At 43.4% G+C, this 24,003-nt stretch overlaps 1 protein-coding gene across 5 annotated transcripts in view; it reads left to right on the forward strand.

The window, feature by feature from the left end:
- Nucleotides 1-9,352, forward strand: part of RCL1 (RNA terminal phosphate cyclase like 1) — a 76,046-nt gene extending 66,694 nt beyond the window's left edge. For 3 of the 5 annotated variants that reach the window (XM_057498641.1, XM_057498639.1, XM_036928387.2), the window contains one exon: nt 3,692-9,352. In XM_057498641.1, the coding sequence (XP_057354624.1) occupies nt 3,692-3,739 (48 nt within the window). In that variant the 3' untranslated portion in view covers nt 3,740-9,352. The remainder of the gene's footprint in view (nt 1-3,691) is intronic. The other 2 variants (XM_036928389.2, XM_036928388.2) reach the window with 2 other exon arrangements.
- Nucleotides 9,353-24,003: the final 14,651 nt, after the last annotated feature.

A 24,003-nucleotide genomic window follows, 5' to 3' on the forward strand; every position in this document is an offset into this window, starting at 1 on the left:
ATCCTTCTCCAAGAGCTTGTAAGCAGGCTGAGGCCCCATAGGAATTCCGCCAGTCGGGGAGGGTGTCTGGTTTTTCTAGCACAGCTGAATGATTCAGAGTGAAGTAGGCTGGGGAGACTCTGGGAGCAGAGCGTGCTCCAGGCCTGTATTAGAGCTCAAGCACAGAGAGAACAGGCTGTTTTCTCCTCAGAATGCAGAGAAGTGGGTGAGATGACTGGCTCTTTCTGCATTGCTGCCAGCTGGAAGCTTTGCCCGCAGGTGTGGACTGTTTATCTGTGGGTTTGATATGTTTGTTTTCTTTTTTTTTTCTAGGACAGGGTGGGGGAGGTTGTGATGCTGGGACAGAGAACAGAAAACTGAAAATTTCAACTGGTTATTAGGACAGGAGGGCCAGCCGGGGAGGCCAGCAGGAACTGACTTCCTTTCATTGCTAAGAACACTGAAGTTAATTTCTCAAAATTAGCTCTAGCTCCTAAATTCTCTTCAGTGCCTACTTACTGGGTGTCTTATGTAGTGTTTAGGGAGAATCATGGGTTTCAAAAAGGTCTTTGCCCTTGAGGTGCTTATATAATCTACCCAGGCGGAGGGTGCCATTGTGAGAGAACTAAACATAAGCATTCAATTAGACACCATGAACAGAGCCAATGCTATAGGAAACCAGAGGGGTTATTGGCCAGGGAAGGCTTTGCAGAAGAGTTGGCAAATGGGATGTTCTTTTAAAGGTGGAGATGAAGTGGCACGATTCTAGGTGGAAGTGAAAGCAACCTAGGGAGGAATTTTTCTGTGGGCATGGGGCACTCACCACGACTCCTACTTACCAGGGTAGCTACTGTTTAACTTCTTCGTCCCTGACATGCCAGCCACACAGGGTGAGGAATTTTTCAGCCCCTTTCTCTCCTTTTTGCCTTTTCCCTCCTTTGACTAGATAAGCTTGGACAGAGGCTCGTTTGGTGTATACTGTGTGAGGGGGGGAGCCCTGTTCAGTCCTTTTTTTTAACTTCACAGATTTATTTATTTATTTGTTTATTTATCTATCTATCTATTAAAGTTTTATTGAGATACAATTCACATACACACAGTTCACCTATTTAAAGTATACAGTTCAGTGGTTTTTAGTACATTCACAAAGCTGTGTAACCATAACTACAATCTACTTTTGGAATATATTCATGATTCCAGAAAGGAACCCTTGGCCTATTTATGGTTGTTCCTCATCCCTCCCACTCCTGAGTCCCAGGAAACTGTTAATCTGCTTTCTGCCTCTATAATAGATTTATTCTGGCCATTTCATATAAATGGACTCATACAGTATGTGGTGCTTTGTGACTGGCTTCTTTTATGTTGCATAATGTTTTCAAAGTGAATGCATGCTGTAGCATGTATCAGTACTTTATTTCTTTTTAAGGTCAAATAATACTCCATTTCCACATATACCATGTTTTGTTTATGCATGTATCAGTTGATGGGCATTTGGGTTGTTTTTGCTTTTTGACTGTTATGAATAATGTTGTTAGGAACATTTGTCTGCAAGTTTTTGTGTGGGTATATGTTTCATTTCTCTTGTGTACATACCTAAGAGGGGAATTACTGGATCATATGTTAACTCCTTGTTTAACATTTTGAGGAACTGTCAGACTGTTTTCCACAGTGATCACAGCATTCCACATTGCAAATTTCAGTGTATGAGGGTTCCAATTTTTTTAATTTCCTCACTCCACTTATGTTATTATCTGTGTTTTGGATTATAGCCGTTCACTTGGTGGTGAAGTGGTATCTCATAGTTTTGATACTCATTTCCCTAATGACTAATGATGTTGAGCATCTTTTCATGTGCTTGTTAGCTATTTGTGTTATCTTCTTTGGAGAAATGTCTGTTCAGATCCTTTGCCCATTGTTGATTGGGTTGTCTGTTTTTTTATTATTGACTTGTAAGAATTCTTTATATATTCTAGATACTAAACCCTTATCAGATATATGCATTTGCAAATCTTTTCCATCCTGTGGGTTGTCTTTTCACTTTCTTGATAGTGATGCCCGAAAGATTTTAATTTTGGTGAAGTCTGATTCATCTGTTTTTTCTTTTATCACTCTGCTTATGGTGTATCTAAGAAACTGCTGTCTAGCCTGAGATCATGAAAATTTACTGATATCTTTCATTCTTTGAGTTTCATAGTTTTAGCTCTGAACGTCCAGATCTTTGGTCCACTTTGAGCTAATATTTGTGTACACTGTGAGGAAAGGGTCCAACTTCATTCTTTTGCATGTAGGTATGCATGTGGAATTGTTCCAGCACCATTTGTTGAAAAGATTATTCTTTTCCCATTGAATTATCTTGGTACCCTGTTTGAAAATCAGTTGATCATAAATGTGTGGGTTTATTTCTTGACTCTCAATTCTGTCCCATTGATCTTGTCTAGGATCAGTATCTTGACTAGGATCAATATCTTGAAAGTTCCTCAGGTGATTTTATGTGCAAAGTTGAGAACCGTCTGGCTAGGATTGGGAGTTGGCATGCTTCGGCTGAAAGGCAGCCCAATACAGGTTACTGGAATACTTCATTACAGATGTGCAGACCATCTGTTCTCAACTAAACCAGTGTTCCCAAATTTTCAGGATAAGAGCCATGAGGGATGTTTGTTAACAATAGATTTCTGGTCCCTGTGCACTGGGGAGGCAGGATCTGGTAAGGAGTGGGGATGGGATGTCTTTGTATGTGGCCTATGGTTCTGGGCTCTACCATGTGATGCTTCTTCCCTACCAATTGCCAATTGATCAGAACCTTCAGGAACCTGTATGTTTAATGAACTCTCTAGGTGAGTCTTATGGTCCAGGCCAGATGGGATGGTGATGAATCTCCTAGGCAGATCAGTACAAGCCTGCACACTTGTGCTGCAGGCCTTCCATAGAATTGCCGTTCCCAAGGTACTCTTAGGGTCAAGCCATCCCTCTGTCTTGAGGGAGATGACAAACAGCCCCGTGAAACTCCTCGCCCTGTTTACTGTGAACTCCAGCCTGGCCACCCCACTTAATATATACATATATTGCCATATCCACTCATATTTGTTATGCCCACATTTCCTCCCCATCCATCTTGCTTATTTAAATTTCCATACTTCTCAAGAATATTTAACTTACCTTGACTGCCCACTAGATTGAAAACTTCATGAGAGAAAGGATTTTTAGTTGACTGCAACATCCCTAGTGCCAAGAACAGTGCCTAGTACATACTGGCACTCAAGTATTTCTAGAGTGGGTGGAACGGTATTGTCAAAAGTTGAGAAATGAAGACAACAGACTTCTCCAGCGTCAGCAGCAATCATTCTGCCTAGTTTTACCTTATGATGCTATGAATCGTGGGAGTACATGTTTCTCCCTTGCCTGAGTTGTTGAAAGATTAACACCATATTTTTGTCCACTCTAACAATGTATAGGACTAAATGACTTAGTCGTTGTGTACTAACCTCTAGCCCTATTTACTTATTTATTTATTTAGTTTATCTTGTATTGTGTGCATCTCTGCAGGCTCAGTCCTCTTTGGAAACTGGCTGGCTGTGAATAAATACTTGAATCAGCTTTTAGTCATTCCTCTTAATTTGTAAAATTAAAAGTTTGGGTTCTAGGTGGGGCAAGGAGAATTAAAAACAAACACAGAATTCCTTTTTCATTCCTCCCTCCATTTTTTTTTTTTTAGGATAGAATTTTTGCGGCATTTGAAGAGCTTTTTCCAGATTATGTTTAAAATTGAAACCAAGCCATGTGGTGAAGAACTCAAGGGTGGGGATAAAGTGCTGATGACCTGTGTTGGCATTGGCTTCTCCAACCTTAGCAAGACCCTCAAGTGATAATATTACAAGATAAGGCCCCACTGCCTACTGACAAAGCAGAAGCTGCCTTTGACACCAGAGGGACCAACTCCAGATTCACCCGTGACATGCTAGCCTCATATGAAGGACGTCTCAATTTTCCATTAAAAAAAAATCAGAATATCCAAATAAAAGACATCTCTATATCATGTGGTTTTTAGCTGTCTCTCCAGTGGCATTGAAATTCCTTAGGGGGCCCAGTCATGACAAGAAGTCCCCCCTTGGCTTTCCTGGATGAAGAGTGTGCCTTCAGGACACCATCGTGATGCTAGAACCACATCTCTGCTGCATTTCAGCAATGCCTCCTCAGCCCACACCCCTGGGCTTCTGTCTGTGGCTATTGTCTGGGGTCCATCACTGTTTTTTCTGCCAGGACTCACCTCTTTGAGCCTTGGTTTCTGTGTAGGGATTAAATGAGAAAATATGGATGCAAATTTTTCATGAGTAGGGCAGTACTCATACAAGTGTCTGCAGTTGGCATAATAGACTGTTTTATCCCTTGTCTTCTGAATGGACTGCTCTCTGGGAGACAGGTACTGCTCCCTGTGTGGTTCATTGTATGTATATATTGTCCCTGGGGAGGGCAGGAGTCCAGTGAAAGGTAGTGGATGTTTTTTTTATCCCAGGTGTGCTATAATTTTATTTTATTCTCACAGACCTGTGATGTAGATCTTATTACCTCCTCAATAAAAGTAAAAAAGGGTATTTTGTTCCTTTGAAATTTATAATGTAATTGCATGAGATCTCCCAATTTAAAGATCTAAGTGTAATAATAGTGTCAGAGTCTGGAATTTTACTCTGCTTGCAAATTAATAAGTTAGATTATTACTGTTTCAACAGATGCTAGCAGAAGACGTGAGAATTCCAGGTCAGAGACAAATAACTTTATTACTCAGAGCACAGCAAGAAGCCTGAGCTTCGTGTTAGTATTGGTTTCCTCTGTCCTCCCAAGCCCTGCATTGGTGATGTGAAGTGGCCCCAGGTAGATGCCATGCATGTAGCAAGTTTGCATCATAGCCAAAGAACATGCCCTCTTGAAGACTTCACCTCTTACAGCAAGCCTGCTCTTTGTTCCAGATGGGGACATTACTTCATCCTCTGGATTGCTTGCTGTGAACACAGTTATGAGAAACAGCCCAGCTAAAGGCTTTCCCAGCGAGAAGGTGCAGGAACTCTCAGGGCCGGTAGCAGATTCCCCCTGCCAACTAATAGAGTCTACATTTGGTATGTGTACAGGATTGGAGTTGGTTGTAGGGGAAAGGTCTGCTTCTTTCTACTAGCATTCCAAATGGTATTCTCTACCTGGGGAGGGCTTTTGAAGTAAGGGAAGGTCTTTGCCTCCCTAATCCTGTGGATACCTTTTCCTTTTACAGTGGAAGGGGGCCAAAGGAGGTCTGTGCTCTCAAGCCTGAGGGCTGTCGGGGGGATGTGGAGAGGAAAACACTGAAGAAAGCCAGGCCATTTTGAACTGTGGCGCTCTACTTACTGAGCACTGTACACACTGTGCTAGTTTTCTGTTGCACATAACAAATTACCACAATTTAGCAGATTAAAACAACACCCATGTATCATTTCACAGTTCTGTAGGTCAGAGGTCCTGGTAGGCTTGGTTGTGCTCTCTGTTCTGTTCTCTTGGTGGGGTCTCACCAGGCTGATGTCAGGGTATCAGCTGAGTTCTGCTCTGGGAAAGAATGTGCTTCCACCTCATTTAGGTTGTTGGCAAAATTCAGGTTGTGAGTCTGGTGTCTCCATTTCTGGCTGGCTGTCAGCTGGGGACAAATCTGATTTTATTAGAGGCTGTCCTCATTCCTCGTAGCTTGGAACCCTCCGTGCTCAAGCTAGCAATGGTTCATCAGATCCTTCTGTTGCATGGAGTCCTCATGCCTTGAATCTGACTTCCTCTTGTGGCACTAGCTGAAGAAAACTTACATGACTCATTACTTTACTTACTTTTAAGTAACATATCATAATCCGACCTGGATAATCTTCCTATTTTAAGGTCACCTGATCACAGCAGTACCTAGATTTGTGTGTGAATAGCCAGGGACTAGGAACTTTGGAAGGCCATCTGAGATTTCTGCCCACCATACATGCTGCAGTCTTACTTAGTGCTGCTAATGTTTGAACCCATATCACCCATGCTCAGATACCAAATTAAGGGGCCACATAGCTTGGGATGACAAATGCTGTCCTACAGGGGTTTTCTGTCCCTTGGAGCAAGCTTTGGAAATGGTACTATTGGTCAATTTAGGGTGGCAAGTAGACTCCAGGCAGATCATTGCAAGCAATAGAAGGACCTTGTGCCTCTATCTGTTCTAAACAAAGAAGTGTCTGGTGGTTTCCAGCCTTCCACCTGGCACAGCTGCTTTGGGAGTGGGACCATCTGGTGGTAGAAGTGGTGATGTTGCCAAAAGGAGAACAAATTCTATATTGAAACAGCCTGCTCCCAGCCCCTTCGCAAATGCCCGAGAGAAGTAATTCCATTCCTTGGGCAGAATCCATCCTGTGCAGATTGCTGCTACATCTTAGTGACATTCAGACCCTCTAGTCTCTACCTTGTTCTTAGCTTAGCTCCTGGTTGGTCCAGCTTCCCTGGGGTAGTGTGATGGGAGATTCCAGCATTTGGGGTTTGGTGTTCTGTCCTGGACTGTATACTGCCTTCTGCTGATAGAGACACATCATGCTAAGCTCAGTGAGACAAGTGACTTTGTTTCTTTTTAAGGCAGACAGAATCATTTCCTTTGCCTTCCTGTCGTATGTCAGGTCTTACATGTGTCTTTCAACACCCTTTAACTGCATTTTGTGCAAACACCAGTCAGCATCCCTCATCATAATACTTAACCATATTTTTCAAGACAGTTGATAAAGGATGGGAGGAAGCTAGGATATTGCAACATGACACACTGATGGGGAAAGAGCAGGAGGAGGCCCTGCTGAAATCCAAATTGCCCTCATAGGATACCTAAACCTCATGGTCTGTTTGTTTTCTTAAATCTTTTCTGATAAAAAGTGGTGAAGTGGTGTAATCATCGATTAGAGACCAACAATAGCAACAAAAAAACCCCAAAACGTAAAGTTGCCCCATGGTGCCTGTCCTCTCACTGTCATGTGACAACAAAAGCCCATGAGGGGGCCATTTCCTGCTAGGGCTTCTGTGTGGGGAGGCTCCTAGGTAAGGCCACTACCGGCAGGCAGTTTCATGGTGACTAAGTGGAAGAATTGATGCTAAAGGCAGGGGCAGAAGTAAGCAGGATGGAGTAAGGAGGCTTGAAGAAGTGGATGGAATAAAGGTAGATGGAGGAAAGGAAACACCAGGGGAGTAAGGAATGCCACAGTGGGGGAGGGAGGGGTGAAGGTGGGTAAAGAAATGTATTTATTGGGGGCTCTGGTCATGGTGTGAGGATTAGAATGAGGGATTCCATTGGCTTTACCCGTTGGTATTCTTGGAGACCTGTGGATGTGCCACGGGTGATTTTAGCCAGCTGCTGAATGGGGGACAGCAGTGCCTCAGGCTCTGTGCCCCTCCTGGGTCTGCACTGCTCTACACCCAGCTGAGAGTTCCCCTGTTCAGATGACCCTGCTCTGTTCTTTAGAAGTGACTTACAGTTCATTAATAAGGCAAGCCGGGTCTTTTCATACTCCAGGTGGCTAGGCCTAAGCAGCCATTGGAGTGGAACAGTTTATCAGTGGTAGGCATCTTAAGGAGGCCAAGCCCACTTTTCTCCTTTACTCAAGTAAATAAAAGCTGTCATTTTGTCAGGGGCTGCCTGGGTCTGGGGGGCTACTCTAATTCCATGTCACATTTGGCCCATACCTGTCAGATAGTCTGACTCCAAGCTTAGCTAACCCAGGCCTGGGATCAGCACCTGTTGATGGACCACCAGCTTGGAGTTTTGATACGTGGGCCACTCCTCCCTCTTTTCCTGGTCCTGATGCTAGTGTTTCTGCACGTGGGTCCTGCTCTGCCGAGACCCATCTGCTGGGTCTACAGGGCAAGCGATATTGATCTCAGGAGGTAAGTGTGGCCCAGCTTGTTTTCTGGCACAGCTTGGCTACTAATGAGCTATTAGGACATTAACTAATTCACCTCCTCACATTTGTGTTTCCTCTGTGGAATTAGGGTGAATATTTGAGGTAGTATGAGAAAAATCAGACAGATGCCCATCATTGCTTCTTCTGTCCCTCCCCCATTGTCATATGTTTATTTGGGGTAGCAGGTAGGTTAGTTGGTGTGAGGTGTTTTCTTTTTTTTTTTTTGATATTGAGATGTTTCTCTTGAGGTCTTAGGATACTTTTTATTCCTGTTTCCTCAGTCAAACCCTCTAAAGAGCATTATATAAAAAAATATTCAGATTGGTTAATTTGTTAATTTCTGCTGTGACTTGGGAAATATTCAAACTGATGAAGGTAGGTGAGTTTCTAGAGGCCAACTTAAAGACAAAGGATAATGTACCAGCCCAGCAATGACACATGTGACAACTTCATGTGTCTGCTTTATGAATACCATGTCACCATGGCTGTGAGAGTGGTGCGACTCACTGATGCTGGGCTCACTGGTGGCCATGTGGGCACCAACCTCTGTCTTGGGAACAGGTGATGCCCCCAAGGAGGGGGAATGGTAGGGGCAGCTACCTCTTCCTGTATCTGGGAATGGTAGGACATCTTGCAGCTCTTCATAGTCTTTAGGGGAAGATATTGGTGGGGACCATGCATTTTGAAATGGTGCCTGGATCCAGCTTCAGGTGGTGACCACCAACGTCAGGTTGTTCTGGTGCTGAGTGCACTTGGGCCTGGACCTTCCTGCGTTCTCCTCTCTGTCCCAGGCTCTTTTTGACGTCTGCTCTTTTACTTGTTAGGTATTACAGGCATTGTGGCCAAGATCTGTTAAGATTTGAAGAGCCAATGGAAATGTTTGCAAATCACCAGGAAAAAATACTGGCTCCAAATTATGTAAAGAAAAGAGCAAAAATAATTATCTACAAGATGAAACATTTCTCAACTTAGTTGTTAAAATAGAACAGTATAGGTGAGAGTTTCTTTCTTCACAAGCATTTTCAAGCACATGATTGCCAAGCAATCATAGCTAATCTTCTATTACATGAGTTGCTAGTCACCGAGCAATTTAAGAGGGAAAATTATAAAAATCTGAGATATGGCTGCATTTTAATGTGTGGTTTGATAATGCTGTCATAAGGGGCCTAGAAAGTAAAACCAAAGCAGCCTCGCCCACTAAGCTGGCCTCTCAGTCTGAAAGCCTGAGCAGTTCCTGAGGGTCCCCCACCCCACAGTGTACCCCACCTCCACCATGTACTCACAGACCCCTGGGTGCCTCCCCTATCTTAGCACTCACCGCACTCGGTCAGTTGTTGCTTCATTCTCGTCTCTGTTAACCAGTTGTTTACCTTGGACTGGTTTGTCTTTTAAGATTTAGTGTGACTATGATTATAAAGTGGTATTTGAAAACCTTTATTAAAAAGAAAAAATAATTCGGTCATTTATGAGGAAAGCTTTTGGTTTCTTTGGTTTCAGTAGAACACTGTGGTGGAAAGTAACAAGAGTTAGGAATGAGACCTGTGTTTGAATTTTAGCAGTGTCAGTGGCATTGGGCAGGTCCTCCACCTGAAATGAGCTTCCTCATCTGCAAAGTGGGAAAATCTACCATCCACCCTGGATTTATTAAGCATAATGGTTGTATATGAAATGCTTAGGATTCTTTTTAGCTGTTCAGTCCTTTACGAAGCAGTCTTAAAGCAGTCTCTACTTAACAAGTTAAGGTAAGCATGAGTCACAGGGTTTATCTTAACATCTGTACTTGGATATACTCAGCCAGAAGACCAGAGTCAAGATACGGCACTTGCACTTGCGTTGCGGTCAAACTGCCCCATGACAAATGTTACAGATTTAAGAAGAGGACCTACAGGCTACTCTGACGTTCATCATGTTCCAACACAGACACATCCAATCAGGGGGAAGGGACAAGTCAGGCTACCTCAGGGCTGTCAGATTCTAGAGATTCTAGAGCTATTGTGTACCAAACCAAACTGAGGAACTACAGTGTCAGCAGAATTCAGTTCTCCCATGTCTCAGCTCTGCTGTCTTCTGTGTTGTCTTCCTTATCCAGCAAGCATTCTCTTTAGTTTTCTATTCTCTCAGCCACTCTAGTGGACACAGATTCTCCCTACCCAATACTTCTTTAAACAAACAAAAACAGAATTGTATCTCTCTCTGCTGACCTCAGGACATTTTAATTAACCATATCTGGGTCTTGGCTCATCCTTGGAGGGGTAATAATGTCAGCTTCACCCAGAGTGTTTGGGTTAAGAGAAAAGGAAGAGATGATTTCCAAAGTAAAATTTGAATGCTCTTACACAGAGAATGGTTACGGGGAAGGTAGAAACAACAGTTGACTGTAGACTGCATTACCTAATTCCTTGAATATTTTTAGAAGGATGTTCCACAGTACTGCCTATCACCATCTCACCATCCAAAACCTAGTGTTATAATATAGAGTTGGACAAAGATGAATTCAATTCGACAGACAGTGCCCAACATAGGCAAGATCACTGTATCTGGAAGGCCAAAGTTAGCGTGGACACTGGGTGAAAGTTTATCATTTTAGCTGGTATTCTTGGGCAGGAAGGAGAGCCTATGATACCATCCGGGATGGTAACACAAGGAGGAGAAATGACAATGATCAGTTCCAGGGGTGGGAGCACTATGTGGGTTGTGGGCGAGGAGAAAGAGTAGGGGGCTGGCCTAAATGGAAGAAAGAGTCCCCCTTGATGCCCTCCATCATGGTTCTACCTTTCCCAACCTCTGGGAAAACATTCAGGAGAGAGGAGGAAGACCAAGGCTTTTTTTTCTTTTGCCAGGGATACAAGAATTAGAATGATAACATAAAAGAGCTACCTCTGGAAGAGTATATATAATGAAGACATATATGTGATGGTAGAGTGTTAGGATGGGGGCATGATAGGTATTTTCTCTCATTTCCAAATAATTTGGACTATTTTATTTTACAGTTTTATTCACACACACACACACACACACACACACACACACACACACACACACACACCTGTTTGTATATATGTATATATTTTTTAAGTATCTCAAGTATAACTCCTGTGATTTTCCATGAGCTCCAAGGCAAATAAAGATGGGGCATCCTCTTTGTCCCACTCATCCACACCTTCCAGATAAAGAGAAAAAACCCACACAGGCAACTTATGTGTGGTGTGGCTGGGGCCTGAAAGTTGGGCATCCAGGGCCTGCCCCTGATGCTAGGTATGTGGATCAGACTTCTGCATCTTCTCTTTCTTCCAGGGCTGGCAGCAGGGTTCTGGGTCAGAGCACTACATTCACCTCCAAATTAGCTCATGTAGGTCCACTGTAATGCTTGCCAGAGCACATTCCGTGGTACACTAGCATCATGAGATGCTTTCTCTGGAAAGGACTTACCAGAGGTGGAGACAGTGCTGTAATATCCAGCTGAGGGTTGGAGTGTCACAGTGCACATTAACATAGCAAAAGCTTGGAGAAGGCCTGCAGTTGAGACTCTTGTTTAGCCTACCAGTTTTCAGACTGACCTGACCATGGAACCTTCCATACCCTGCCAAACACCAAAAGTGTTCCACGTAGTAGTCTTCTGCAAATCATATTTTGGGGGTTCCTGGTCTAGTAGGATTTTTTAGGAAAACATAAACTCTTCCATTCTTGATTGGAGTGTTTGTGAGAAGCTGTGCAGTTGTAGGGAACCTGGGAGAAGATCCAGGCTCATGTCTAACCCTTGCCCCACCTGTATGGCATCAACCACCCACACATAAGAGCTTCAGATCAGTGGCCACCAGTCCTACCCAGCCCTGCACCATCTTCCTTTCATGTCTGGCCTAGGAATTAGAGGGGTCAGGTGAGCGAACAGTTGGGGCTTTTTTTCATCATGTGATAATTACAATGCCCGCAGTTTCTTGAGACTCATACTGACCTTTTCTTCTTCGCTCCAAACCTTAACACGGCAGTGGGGCCCACTTGGGCTATCAGCAAGAGGAGGTCGGAAGATGTGTAGATTCCACTGACTGTAGGTTGGGGGCCCAGGGAGAGTGCCAGTGCTTTGTGGAAGCTTAGCCCAAGTCTTAGTAATGGGTCAGAAAGAAACCAGAGTGGGGGGACCCTAGAGGAATGGTTGCCCATACTTCTGGGCCAAGCCTGAGTCCCCAGACACCTGGTTTTTCAGAAAACTCTGGGGCGTCAACCTGCCAGCAGCTGTCCCTAAGATGCAAGGAGGGGGTCCTTGAGGTAGTGACATGGGAATGGTGAGACAGCTTGGCTTTTTAAATGGGATTTTAAAAAGAGACTCTTGCACTTAAAATAAGACCCTCTGGCCCTGCTACTCTGCTGATGGGCTTTTCAGAAAAGAGCTCGCCCGGATATTCTTAGTGTCTTCTTTAAAATGTATATGTCAAGGATAAACTTTTGTAGTTCTTGACAACGTGAGTGGGTGTTACTATTTTCAGGCTTGAGTTTTGTCTTCTGGGAGTTCAGAAAGTGAAATAGCAGCAGAGGCTCAGTCAGAGTCCTGAATTTGACCCTGGTTTGGAAATAATAAAGAGAATCTGAACTTCCTGTCCACCTACCTGCTTGGAAGAAGAGTGTAAAAGGAATGGAGAACAGCTTAACCTCCGATTGAAGGAGTGTGTGGCAATTGCCTTTGTTAACAATACCAAGAAAACAGCTTTGGCAAAACGGGGGGGGCTGCTGAAAGAATGGCAGTGAACCAGCTGCCCCAGTCCCTCAGGGGCTGTCCTACTTGTCTTATCTGTTTGCCTGGAATCCATGTGCCCCAAGATGACTGTGAACACTGAACACATAAAATGACTTGTACATTCTTGTGTGACTTTCTTTCCAAATGTTAGGAACTACTGCTGTTATGAATAATAAATTCACTTTAAAGCATTACTGATTTCGTACTTATTCCATCAAGTACTTCAGTGAGCAGATCTCATGTAGAGACAGGTCTGTGAAAATTGGAGATGTTTAAAAGAGGTCCCATGCTTTCTTGGAAAGGTTGGAATACGTGTTATATTGTGTCATTATGCAATTGTGTAATATAGTCTCCTGTTGGTTACCAACTTTGGTCATGTGATTCCTCTCGGAATGTTCCAGAAGGTTTGAACTTCTTGGCACAAACCTTGACTGTCTGCTTGTGTTGTTGGGTGGGTAGTGTAGGAGATAGTAGGGAGACTGGAGGTCAGTTCAGTTACTGAGCCATTATCTGCCATCATTCAGAGAGATGAAGTTCTGTTTGGCATCATTGATCTGCTGATACTAATATGTCCAAGCTGAGCCTCCTCACCTTGAGATAAAGTGCTGCTTTCTTCCCTGAGGATGTTTTCTCCACAACCTTTTAAGGTGCAAATGCCAGGGTGGCAAAAGTTGAGATTTGCCTTGAATCACAATTAGGACTGCTTTAGGATTTCCAAACACTTGCATGAATATTGCCTCATTTCAGACTCATAAGCATGTGTTTAGGCTTACAGATGCTATGGGACTTACGGTCACATGATCAGTGGAGGAACTGGAATATGAACACAAAACTTCTGGTTCCATTAGCTCTGAGCCATGACATATGATTGTCTCCAGCAGGCCATACCTTGGTGCCCTTTCAGATGAGTATTCTTGAAATATTTGTTGAATATTTATTTAGAGGTGAGGGGATGAACACTGTGAGGAAAGGGTAGAAGAGGAGCATCCATTTTTCACATCTCAGTATACGTAAAGCCCTGCTTTCTCATCTTTTGCCCAGGCATTTTCCTTGGGAGTTGTATTAATCAGGATTTTTTTTTTTTTTTTAGTATAAGTAACTGGAAACACAGACGTAAGCCAAAGTGGGAGTGTATTGACTCATTGAAATGAAAGGTCCAGGGAGGCTTCTCACTCTGGGCCTAGCTGGATCCAGGGCTTACACGGATGTTGAGACTCGTCATCTCATGCCTTGTCTCTGGTCTTTCCATTTCATTCTCCAGCAGGGTCTCCCCACTGACCTTGGCAAGAGGTGGTCAGGGGCTCTTGACTGACAGCCTGTCCTCTCGGCAGCCCCAGCAAAAAGGGTCTGTCTGTCTAATGGTTCCCAAAAGTATCCCCAAAGAGTTGAATATCATGGAATTGACTTTGGTCATTTGCCCAGCCAGCAGTCACTTACTGTAACCAGAGGGATTGGTTATTCCGATTGGCCACACTTGGGTCACAAGCTGACTCTTAGAGCCTTGTGGAGTCAAACCCTATGGGAGTCAAACTCCCAACCATACGCACTGAAAGCAGGGGAGGTGGTTTCCCAAATTAAGATGGCTCTGATGCCAAAAGATAACAAAATGGATTCCGGGCAGGTCAAGGCAACGGATGTGTGTCATAGAAATGTTCTTCTGTGTTCTTAACATCCAGCAGCTGAGCAGAGTGCTGATCCATGCAGAGTGCTGATCCATACAGTTTTCTCTGTTCCCTTACATTATAGATCGAGTCCTTGGGCACCTTCCCAACTGGTTCCCTCTTATTCCAACTCTGCCTTCACCAGGTGAGGAAGTTGGAGAGCAGAGGGATTCTGTCCAGGACAGGGCAGAGTTCGGCCCAGATCCTTGCCCTAGGCTGTTGGCTGCTGGAGCCAACAAGCACTTAGGCAAGCCCAGAAGCACGGCCTTGCTTGTCCCACAGCCCACTGGGGTTCAAGACTGAGGTTGCTGTGTGTTGTGGCTGCACTGAGAGATCTTCATTAAGCGTTTGGCATTAGGCATTCACAACCTGGTTAAGGCTCTGTGGAGCGTGTGTCAGTGTGACCGCTGCAGCGCACTCTGTCTAGCATTCGTATATGTACTGACTTAGGTAAAAGCATACTTAGGAGTCCCCACAGAGAAACCATCTGGGAGCAAACTCACTGGGTGGTTAATAAGAGTAGCCTAGCAGGGAGATTGAGGAAGGGCCATTCAGTTTTCACTTTATTTATTCTGTATTGCTGGAGTGATTTTGAGGGAGGGAGGGAGGCACTTCAGCTACAGTGAGACAACTAGGGAATCACTTGGACTGGAAGAGTAGCTCTGATGGGGAGCTGGGTGGCAGATAGGTTTGTAGAGAAGACTCAGGACCCAAACACAACGCTGCCATGAACCCAGAAAAGTTAGGGTCTTCTGAGGATATGGACTTGGTCTCTCAGTGGCACTGACCATGCTAGTCAATAGCACTTGGTACCCTGCACCCTGGCACTGTCAGGACCCTGTTGACCAGTGGGTGTGGTGATCACCACCCCACCAGCCTGGCCTGCTTCCTTTTGGGCAATTTTACAGGCACAAGAGAAAAATAATCAAACTGGCCACACCTAGATTTTGACTTAAAATGGAATTGCCCAGCTTACTGGCTCAGCTTCTCTCCAAATAACTTCGCACTATTCCTCTCATCAAATGTGTCCTGAAAAGATTTGCTGTTGAAAAATCTCAAGACATCTAGAATAATAAAGTGTAAATCCTAAAGGCAACAGAGGATTTCCTAAATATTTATAACAAATAGCTTCTCTGTTGAAATAAGGATCTCACCTTCCCAGGTGATTACTTTGATGAAGATGCCATTCATTTGCAAAAGCAGGGATGTCCTCCACACCACTGACCTGAGAATGTCTGTGGCCCCAGCTATATTTGAAACTTCCTTTCCTGCTCTTCTCTCTTCCTGGTGATTGCTTCCCAGAAGGGGGCCAGAGTCCATCCCCACCTTTACTTGGTCCTTTCTTTTTTTTTTTTTTTTTTTTGCTAAGTAAAATCTACAGTGACTGGACTGGCAGTGGCCATAGACGTATCCTTCTGAATTATTGGTACATGGGTGCTGTAATTCTGGGCCACTGAGGATTTTCTTAGGGAGTCTTCAAGAAAGCAAGGGATGGTAAGGGGGAGAAATGGAGTTATTTTTTTCTTTTTTCTTCCCTGTTTTCCCTTATCAACATAAGCAAAACCCGTTAGAAAACTGTAAAGTAGATAGATCTGAAGGAAGTTGAGACTCTAAACCTGTTTAAAGAGAGATGCCCAGAGGAGTAGGCATGGGGCACAAGAGGGTGGAAGCAGCTGGCCAGGAACTGCTATGTGTCCCCCTGAGGTTTTTTGACTGAATATCCATTGGGTCTTCAGCAATGCTGGCACATGGTATGGTGTGGGAGTGGGTTGCCCTTAAGGATAATTACAGCTTCAAGATTTGACACCCTTTTAAGTGATATATCCAAAACTGAAAGCAGTGGCAAAAATACAAATAGGAATAACAAAATCCCAGAGCCACCATTCCATTTCTTCCCTCCATGACAATCTCCACTGACGAACTGTCTTTGGTGGCCTTGGAGATACCAACCTTTCTCAAGCTGGCGAAGAATTTGGTGTGGTGTGATCCTATCCACAGCTTCCTCATCTTCCCTACACCCAGGCGCCCAGAGATTTTCAAAAGCTGAGGTCTCAGGTCAGGCTCTGAGGTGAGTGAAGAGCAGAATGGGGGCTGGGCAGCACCCCGAGGCATGGGTAGAGCATGGTGGGGTGTGGGAAGGAAAGGAAAAACTGCTGGCCACCCTATCAGAATTAACATCTAGGCCTCCAATTTCCTTAGAGCAAAAGGAAAACAAGTTGTGAAAGGTGAGTAGTGTAAGAATATATAATTTATCCTCCTTTTGCCCCATGGTCCCAAGCACAGAAGCCGGTGAGAATTATGCCTGGGCTTGCCTGGGGCTTGCTGGGCTTACCCCGCCTTATCTCAAAACATCCCGACCCTCCCCCAAAGCAACAGGCTGAGTGGATCCACTACAATAAAAGGCACCACGCTGCTGCCCTCTCTCTCTGTCTCTGTGTGTCTGTCTGTCTCGCTGCTCTCTCTCCCTGTCTGTCTCTCTGTCCCCTTGCCCTCTCTCCCTCTCTCTCTCTCTCTGCTCTCTGCATCCCACTGGTCTCTCTGTCGCTCTCTCTCTCTCTCTCTCTCTCTCTCTCTCTCTCTGCTGCCTTCTCTTTGTCTCTGTCTCTCTGTCCTGCTGCTCTCTCTCTCTCTCCCTCTCTCGCTCTCTCTCTCTCTCCCCACCCCTGTCTGGGGCAGCCACTCTCTCCTTCAGATAATAAAGTCTCTTGCGTGGGCCCGTGTCTCCTGAGTCATTCTGGGTAAGGAGGGTCGCGGCGAGATACCCTTTCAAGTAGTAGAGTAGGAAGGTGGTCTAAGGAGAGTTGTTCTGACCTAAACAAAATTACAACCCGATGAAAGGCATGCAGCACCTTCTGCGCCTGCAGCCATCACCCAACTAGCAGTCCGTGGTTTGGGGCGGGGCCTGTATTCATTGCCTGGGGATGCTGTGGCAGAGTACCATAAATTGGAGGGGGGTTTGTCTTACTTTTGTGAATTCTAATAGATTAGGAAAAAAGTGTCTGAAATGAAGGTTATTTCAGAAATAATTTTGGGGGGTGAGGTTCTAGCATGTTTAGTCTCAATAATGCTTGTAATGGCCAACATTTCGGAGCAGCTCTCATCCAGCTAACCCAGCCTCTGGGCACTGTCTCCTTTAAACCTCACTGGAAGTCTTTGGAGTTGGTACTGTAGGCAAGGAACTTGGTTATACAGAGTAAGAAATATCCTGTCAAAGGACTGGTCCCTTTAAGACAGTTTTGGGTCTCATTCTTTGCATTGGTTCAGAGACCAGTCAGACACTGTATGTTCCGTAAAGGGGCCATGGGTGAGGAGCTCTCACAGGAATCGAGAACCTCACTTGGTTCTCGTTCCAGAGCAAGGGTTTATAGAATTTTCAGGAAGGCACTGATGAGTGTTGTTCTCTGAGGAGATTTAGAAGGGCTATGGAAATGTCCTGGGATCCTCTAAGCTGAGATAAGGGTGGATTTGGGTGTAAAAACTGTGGGAACTTCTAATTCCTTGTAAATGAAAATCTTTTGAAATGCACAACCACACAAAAAGTACAATTTATTTGTATTTTATGAATCTGTTCTTTGTAAGTGGATACCTATGGTAATAATGCTTGCCACCAGACACAGGTTAATTTTTTCCAAACCCTTCAGTTCCTAAGGTGTTGCACAGTTCTCTTAACAGCCTCCTGAGGGGAGGGTGGCAAGTACCTGACAGGGCACCTGCAGTGGTAGACAAGGAAGCAGAGACCCAATAGGACTAGTTTCTGGTCTTAACTCTGAGGCTAAGTTAAAAACTGCACCTGAACTAGGTCTCTCAGCCCAGTGGCCCCCGGATCACTAGCCTCTGCCACCTGCCCATCACAGCTGCCAGGATCTTGTTTTACCCTGAGCATCATCAACCTGCAGGTCAAACAGGTTGACTGGCTCTGACCCGAAAGGACTTCCACAGAAACCTAAGGTTGCACTGACTGATGCTTTCCTGAGGAGCCACCATACTCAGTAATGAGGGTATGAACATGTATTTGTTCATTTTTTTATTTATAAACAGTAATTGAGCAAATACTATGTGCCATCACCAAGCCAGGCACCACAGATTGAATAATGGACAAGATACAAAATCTCGCTCTCATTGAGCTTATATCTAGTATGGGAGAGAAGTATTAAATAATTACAACTGTGAAGGTGGTTCCAGTGAAAAAGTACAAGGTGCATGTAATAGGGAACCCAACTTAATCTGAGGCATGAGTGTGAGAAGAGCAGTGTGAGATTAGACCAGAAAACCCAGTTGAGAGTAGTTCATAGGGGCCTTATTGGCTATGCTTTTTGAAAGTCTGCAGTTTGATCCCAAGTACAATGAGAAGCCACTGAAGAGAAGTGATATGGTTTGATTTTCAAGTTTAAAATATTACTGTAGAGAAGGGACTATATATAGCAGGCTGAGCCCACATGAGAGACCACGTGGGCAGGGCTATTGGGCAAGGTTGGCTGAGACCAAATGAAATTGCTCCAGGGCAGTTGGCCTCCCTCCTGCCCAGCCAAGTCTGGTGCCCTTAACCTTCTTCACCAGTCTCTGGCCCAGACAGCTGTGGCTAACGCAGATGTTTGGCTTCAGCTGATGGTGATAGCACAGGCCATAGGAATATAGATAGAAAGAATGCGTTCGGTTGACATTTTTTAAAAGGAGTGTGTGTTTACACCAGGCACGTAGGCTTCCATAGATTCTTACTCTTGTTCAGTAATAATCTCAATGACTTAACCCAATAATCCCAATAATTGAGTTAATATTTAATTTATTGAGAGTGTTATCTATGCCAAGCGCCTTTTTTTTTTTTTTTTTAGACTGTAGGCTCTCACATGAGCCTCACAGTCACCCACTGTGATACCATCACTAGGTTCTATAGCTGCCCCATTAGGTCTGGGGTGGGACTGTGTATTAGGGGTCAGTGCAGGTAACAGTCACTCCTCCAGGTATGTCAAGCAGTAAGGGATTTAGGACAAGCAATGAGGTATTTATAAAATCATTGGAAGAACTGGAGAAGAGGAAGTCCCCTGGACTTTGGTCTGAAGGTCATTGCACCACAGCTAAGATCCAGAGGTTTGCTGACCTTTCATTTTGTCACTGTTGACTATGAAGCTGTCACTACTGTCAATGCCACCCACCTCTCCACGGTGGAACGGGAGTGTAGCCCCTGCTAACACTTCTGTTTGTCAGAGGCTGTGTGTTGGTCTGGAGATCCATGGAAGGATGGCAAAGTGGAATGCCTTCTTTCTACTGTCCAAATCTTCAATGCTTACAGGATCCCAAGGAATCCCTTTAACACTTCTAAAGCTCCTCAGGTAGCAGAGTCAATGTGCGAGGGGGCTACACTAGGGAATGGTGTTCATTGGGGTAGGATACATTTGGGGCCATTAATGTTAACAGTCTATCAGTCTGTTGTTTCAGAGGCAATGGGAAATAGGGCAGAACTAGGGAATTAATAACAAAAGATTAAAGAAAATTTCAATGGAGCCAGAAAAGGTCAAAAGTAATACTCTTTGAAGGAAGGGCCCGTTTTCCTTCTAGTCATTTTTGTAGCCCCCACAGCACTAAAAGCAGAGTTTTACATAGAGTGGTACTTGAGAATATTTTCTAAATTGAATCAAAGTATCAGTGATATCTTGGGGTGTCAGGACCTAGAGGAAGGATGGGAAAATGATAATGCATTAAAAGAAGCCAGACTTCTTAAGCATGGGAGGACAAGTACTAACAGGGAAGAAAAATTGAAAACATGAAAGGAAGAGACATTATGGAGAACATGAACATATGCTCTTTTCATAAACTATATATCTGCTCTTCAACCAATGTTTATTATTTGCTAGACACTATGGAAAGAAGTCAAGCTGTGTTTCTCAAACTCTGGATCATCAGAGTATGTGAAATACTCAGGAAGATGGTTAGAAATAGCTGAACGAGGTGTCCAAGGGTTTGGGCTCAAAACAGTGTCCTGGTTCCATGGTCCTCTCATAACCTGAAGGGGAATCTAGAAGTCACTTTCTGCTTCAGTGGGGGACAGCAGATATGTATGCCCTACCCATACCATCTTACCTTATCTTATCACTTCAGTGCAGGACAGAACCTCAAACTGCCAGCACCTGAATGTTCTGCGTGAGGGCTTCCTGTGGCCCCTCCTGCTGTAGAGGGAGCAATCTTCAACCAAAGACTGACAAGTGTTGGTGCAGAATATTAAAACCAAACCAATTATTGGTTATAAACCTAGAGTTGAACAATGAACATTATTCCATTAATCAAAAACCAAGTTCTCCTGAAAACCCAAAAGACTATGATCTTGCTAATTTCCTTCTACTCAGAAACGTTCAGTGAAGATTAAGTACCAAGTCCTCTGTTGCATTTCTGAAGCTGCTTCCTGGCTCCAGTTATATTTGCTTCCATCCCACTTTCTGCACTTCTTAGTGACCTTTGGAATACAAATAGGATCATTAAGCTTTGTGAGAAAAGAGATGGTGTCTCTCATTCTCCGTTGTGTCTTCAGCACCTAACAATGCCTGCACATAGTAGGCACCTGGTAAATGTTTACTGATTGGATGTAATTGGAAACTCCCAACTCACGAACAGGTTATATCCCAAAAGATTTCTCTTGTAAGGGATTCCTTTGAAATTTGGTCATCACAATGATAGGTAGTGTTTAGCGTGTCAGACTAGCTTATCAAAACCAAGTTCACCCAGGATATGTGGCCTAACTCTTGTCCCAGCTTTCCTGGTTCCCTTGAGCAGGGGGACATAAGATAAAGGAGGGAGGAAGAAGAAATGGAAGGACAGGCTTTTGGAGCCATTTGGAATTGGGTAATTTGTCATAAACATCTTCCTCTTTCACACTTGTCAGTCACAATGTATGAGTGCCTGCTCTGCACCTGTTCCCCACCATGCCCTGTCCAACTACTGCATCACACACCCCCTGCCCCACCCCACACCAGGATCTTAACTTCCCTGCACTGCCAGTTACAGTGCAGATAACTTCAGGTATTAAGAGGAAAGTGTAATGATTGAGTGAATTCATACTCAAGCCGAATGTTTAATAATAGTTCTTTAACTTTCCTGGAGGTATTTCCAATTTTCTAAAATGCACTATATTAAGTGAATCTCTAATTGGTAGAATTCATCATTAACAAGATTTTATATATATATATATACACACACACACACACACACACACACACATATATATGTATAGTGAAAGATATTTTTCAGCTCACACTCTCACCCTTTTTAGCCTTTTTTGGACAGTTTCCTTCTATGGTTTATCATCTGGATTATTCTGGATTTTCATAACTTTAGGTTCTTTAAAGATCACTCCCTGGCTTTTTTCCCTCACAGTTATTCCCATAGACCTGGTTAAGGAGGGAACATTTGAATGAGCATGGCCATGAGGGGGAAGACCCACTAAGTGGACCCTTCTTCACTGCCTTTGCTGATTTGCCTCATCCCTGTGGCTTTGTGTGCCTTTGAGTTTACTCTGCCTGTGGGGATGCTGGAACCAAGCCCAACATCAAACTGTGGTCAGTAGTCAAAAGAGTAAGATCAGGACAGAAGGAGGGAATTTCTAACTGAACAGTCTGGGGATTTCCATCCTAGCATCCTAAATAACTCTTTAATTCTATCTTACTCAAATACATGTATATTCAGCCACCACACAAAGAACTCTGTGACCAGGGGATTTCTGCTTTTGCAGCTTTTGGAAAGAGGTTGGATTAGAAAGGATTAAAAAAGTGATACTTTCTCAAGGTCATATGTCTGTTTAGAAGAGCACATCTCCTAGCTTCTAATCTTATGTGGGTTTTTTTGTTATTGTTGTTAAAAAGTAATATTTCATATCACTTAAAGCATAAGGGCTGCCATAATAAGCTTGAATTTAGCTCTTCCCTTTTCAGTCAGAGAGGAAAGTAGTAGTTCTATTTGTAGCATTTTTCCATTGGCCTAAGATACGTTGTTTCATTGAATACTAGTTAATTGTTAAAAGGGTTTCAAATACAAAAGTCTGCTCTCTGCCATCTTGGAGACTTGCAGTGCACATTAGCATATTAAATATTCTGGAAAGTCCTGTGACAAGAAATGAAAGTTTGTTGAATTCAGCAATCCTCAAATTTACTTAGTTAAGGATTACCTTCCTCTCCTTCCTTCTCCCTCCCTCCCCCACTTCTTCCTTGCCTTCCTTCCTTTCCTTGTTTTGAAAAACCATTACCAAGTAATACACTTGGGAAGTAAGGATTAAGGTAAACAGAATTGGAAAATCAATCTATATAGTAGGCCAATAATTTTCTTTTGGGATCAAGAACTTTCTTAGTGCTTTGGCTGTGCTCTCTAGTGTGAACAGCATTACCAAATGGTAACATTAAGGTGTATTTAGTCAATTTGTATTTTTTGGGAGGCTTTGATTCAATTCAGGTTGTCTATGTGATGTTCTCTCACCTCATGAAAGACAGTTGTTGTATGGGGAACAGATATACCCATTTCAGTTGTATTGTAAGGGAGACTAGCAGTTAGGATATGGTTCTATTGCTTTATAGTAAGTTTTGAAATTCAGTAGTTGACGTCCTCCAGCTTTTTTTTTTTTTTTTTTTTCTTCAAGATTATCTTGGCTAATCTAAATTTTCACATTTGCATGTAAATTTTAAAATTAGATTGTCAGTTTCTACAAAAATAAGCCCGTTAAGATTTTGATTGTGATTACACTGAATCTGTTGACCAATGTGGGGAGGACTGATACTTTAATGATACTGAGTTATCCAGTCTATGAACATGGTTGTGATATTGTGACATAGTAAACATACATTTGGGCTTTCTCCCTAGTTCCTGGCACAAGAACTTCTCCAGTGATTTAATCAACCGTGCCTACTTAATGACAATTGTATGAAACCCCCTAAACTATGGGGTTTGGTGAACTTCCAGGTTGGGGCACACATCCATGTGGTGCGCTCTAACTCCCTAGAGATAGAAGCTCCTGTACTTGGGACACTTCTAAAGTTTGACATAAGTACAACTTTATCTGACTGTTCACTTGTATCCTTTATAATATCCTTTGCAATAAACTATTAATCATAAGTTACGTGTTTTCTTGAGTTCTGTGAAACTTCTAGCAAATTCTCAAACCCAAGTTGGTGTTCATGGGAACCACCAATTCATAGTAGGTCAGCTAGAAGTATGGAAAGCTGGAGACTGGTGTCCGAAGTGGGGGCAGTCTGAGCTGTTAAGTTATGGTACCTGATGCTAACTCTAGATATTTATTGTTAGAATTGAATTTTGGACACTCCAAAGAATCGGAGAATAGGTCGTTTGTATGGAAAAGCCCTACACAGTGCTACATCTGTCTATGTATCTGCTCTTTTAAAATTTGTCAGATTTTTGGGTGGTTCTAAGTGTAGAAATCTTACACATTTTTCATTACATTTGCCCCTATTATTTGATATTTAATGCTACTAAGTTCCTCCCCTTCCCATTTCCTAGAATTCCCAATCCCCTTACTCTGATCACTTTTTTTTCACAGTGCTTCTACCTCTAATATATCACATAACTTATATTTTACTGTTTATGTTTATAGTATATTTATTATTATGTTTGATGCTCATAGTCTCGTTCTACAAGAATTTAAGCTCTGTAAGAATAGGGTTATTTGTTGTGTCCATACATGTACTCCAGGCTCTTAAAACAGTGTCTGACATATATTAGGTTTGCA

Source organism: Manis pentadactyla, chromosome 3, assembly GCF_030020395.1.
Source record: "Manis pentadactyla isolate mManPen7 chromosome 3, mManPen7.hap1, whole genome shotgun sequence".
In the NCBI taxonomy this organism is placed as follows: Eukaryota; Metazoa; Chordata; class Mammalia; order Pholidota; family Manidae; genus Manis; species Manis pentadactyla.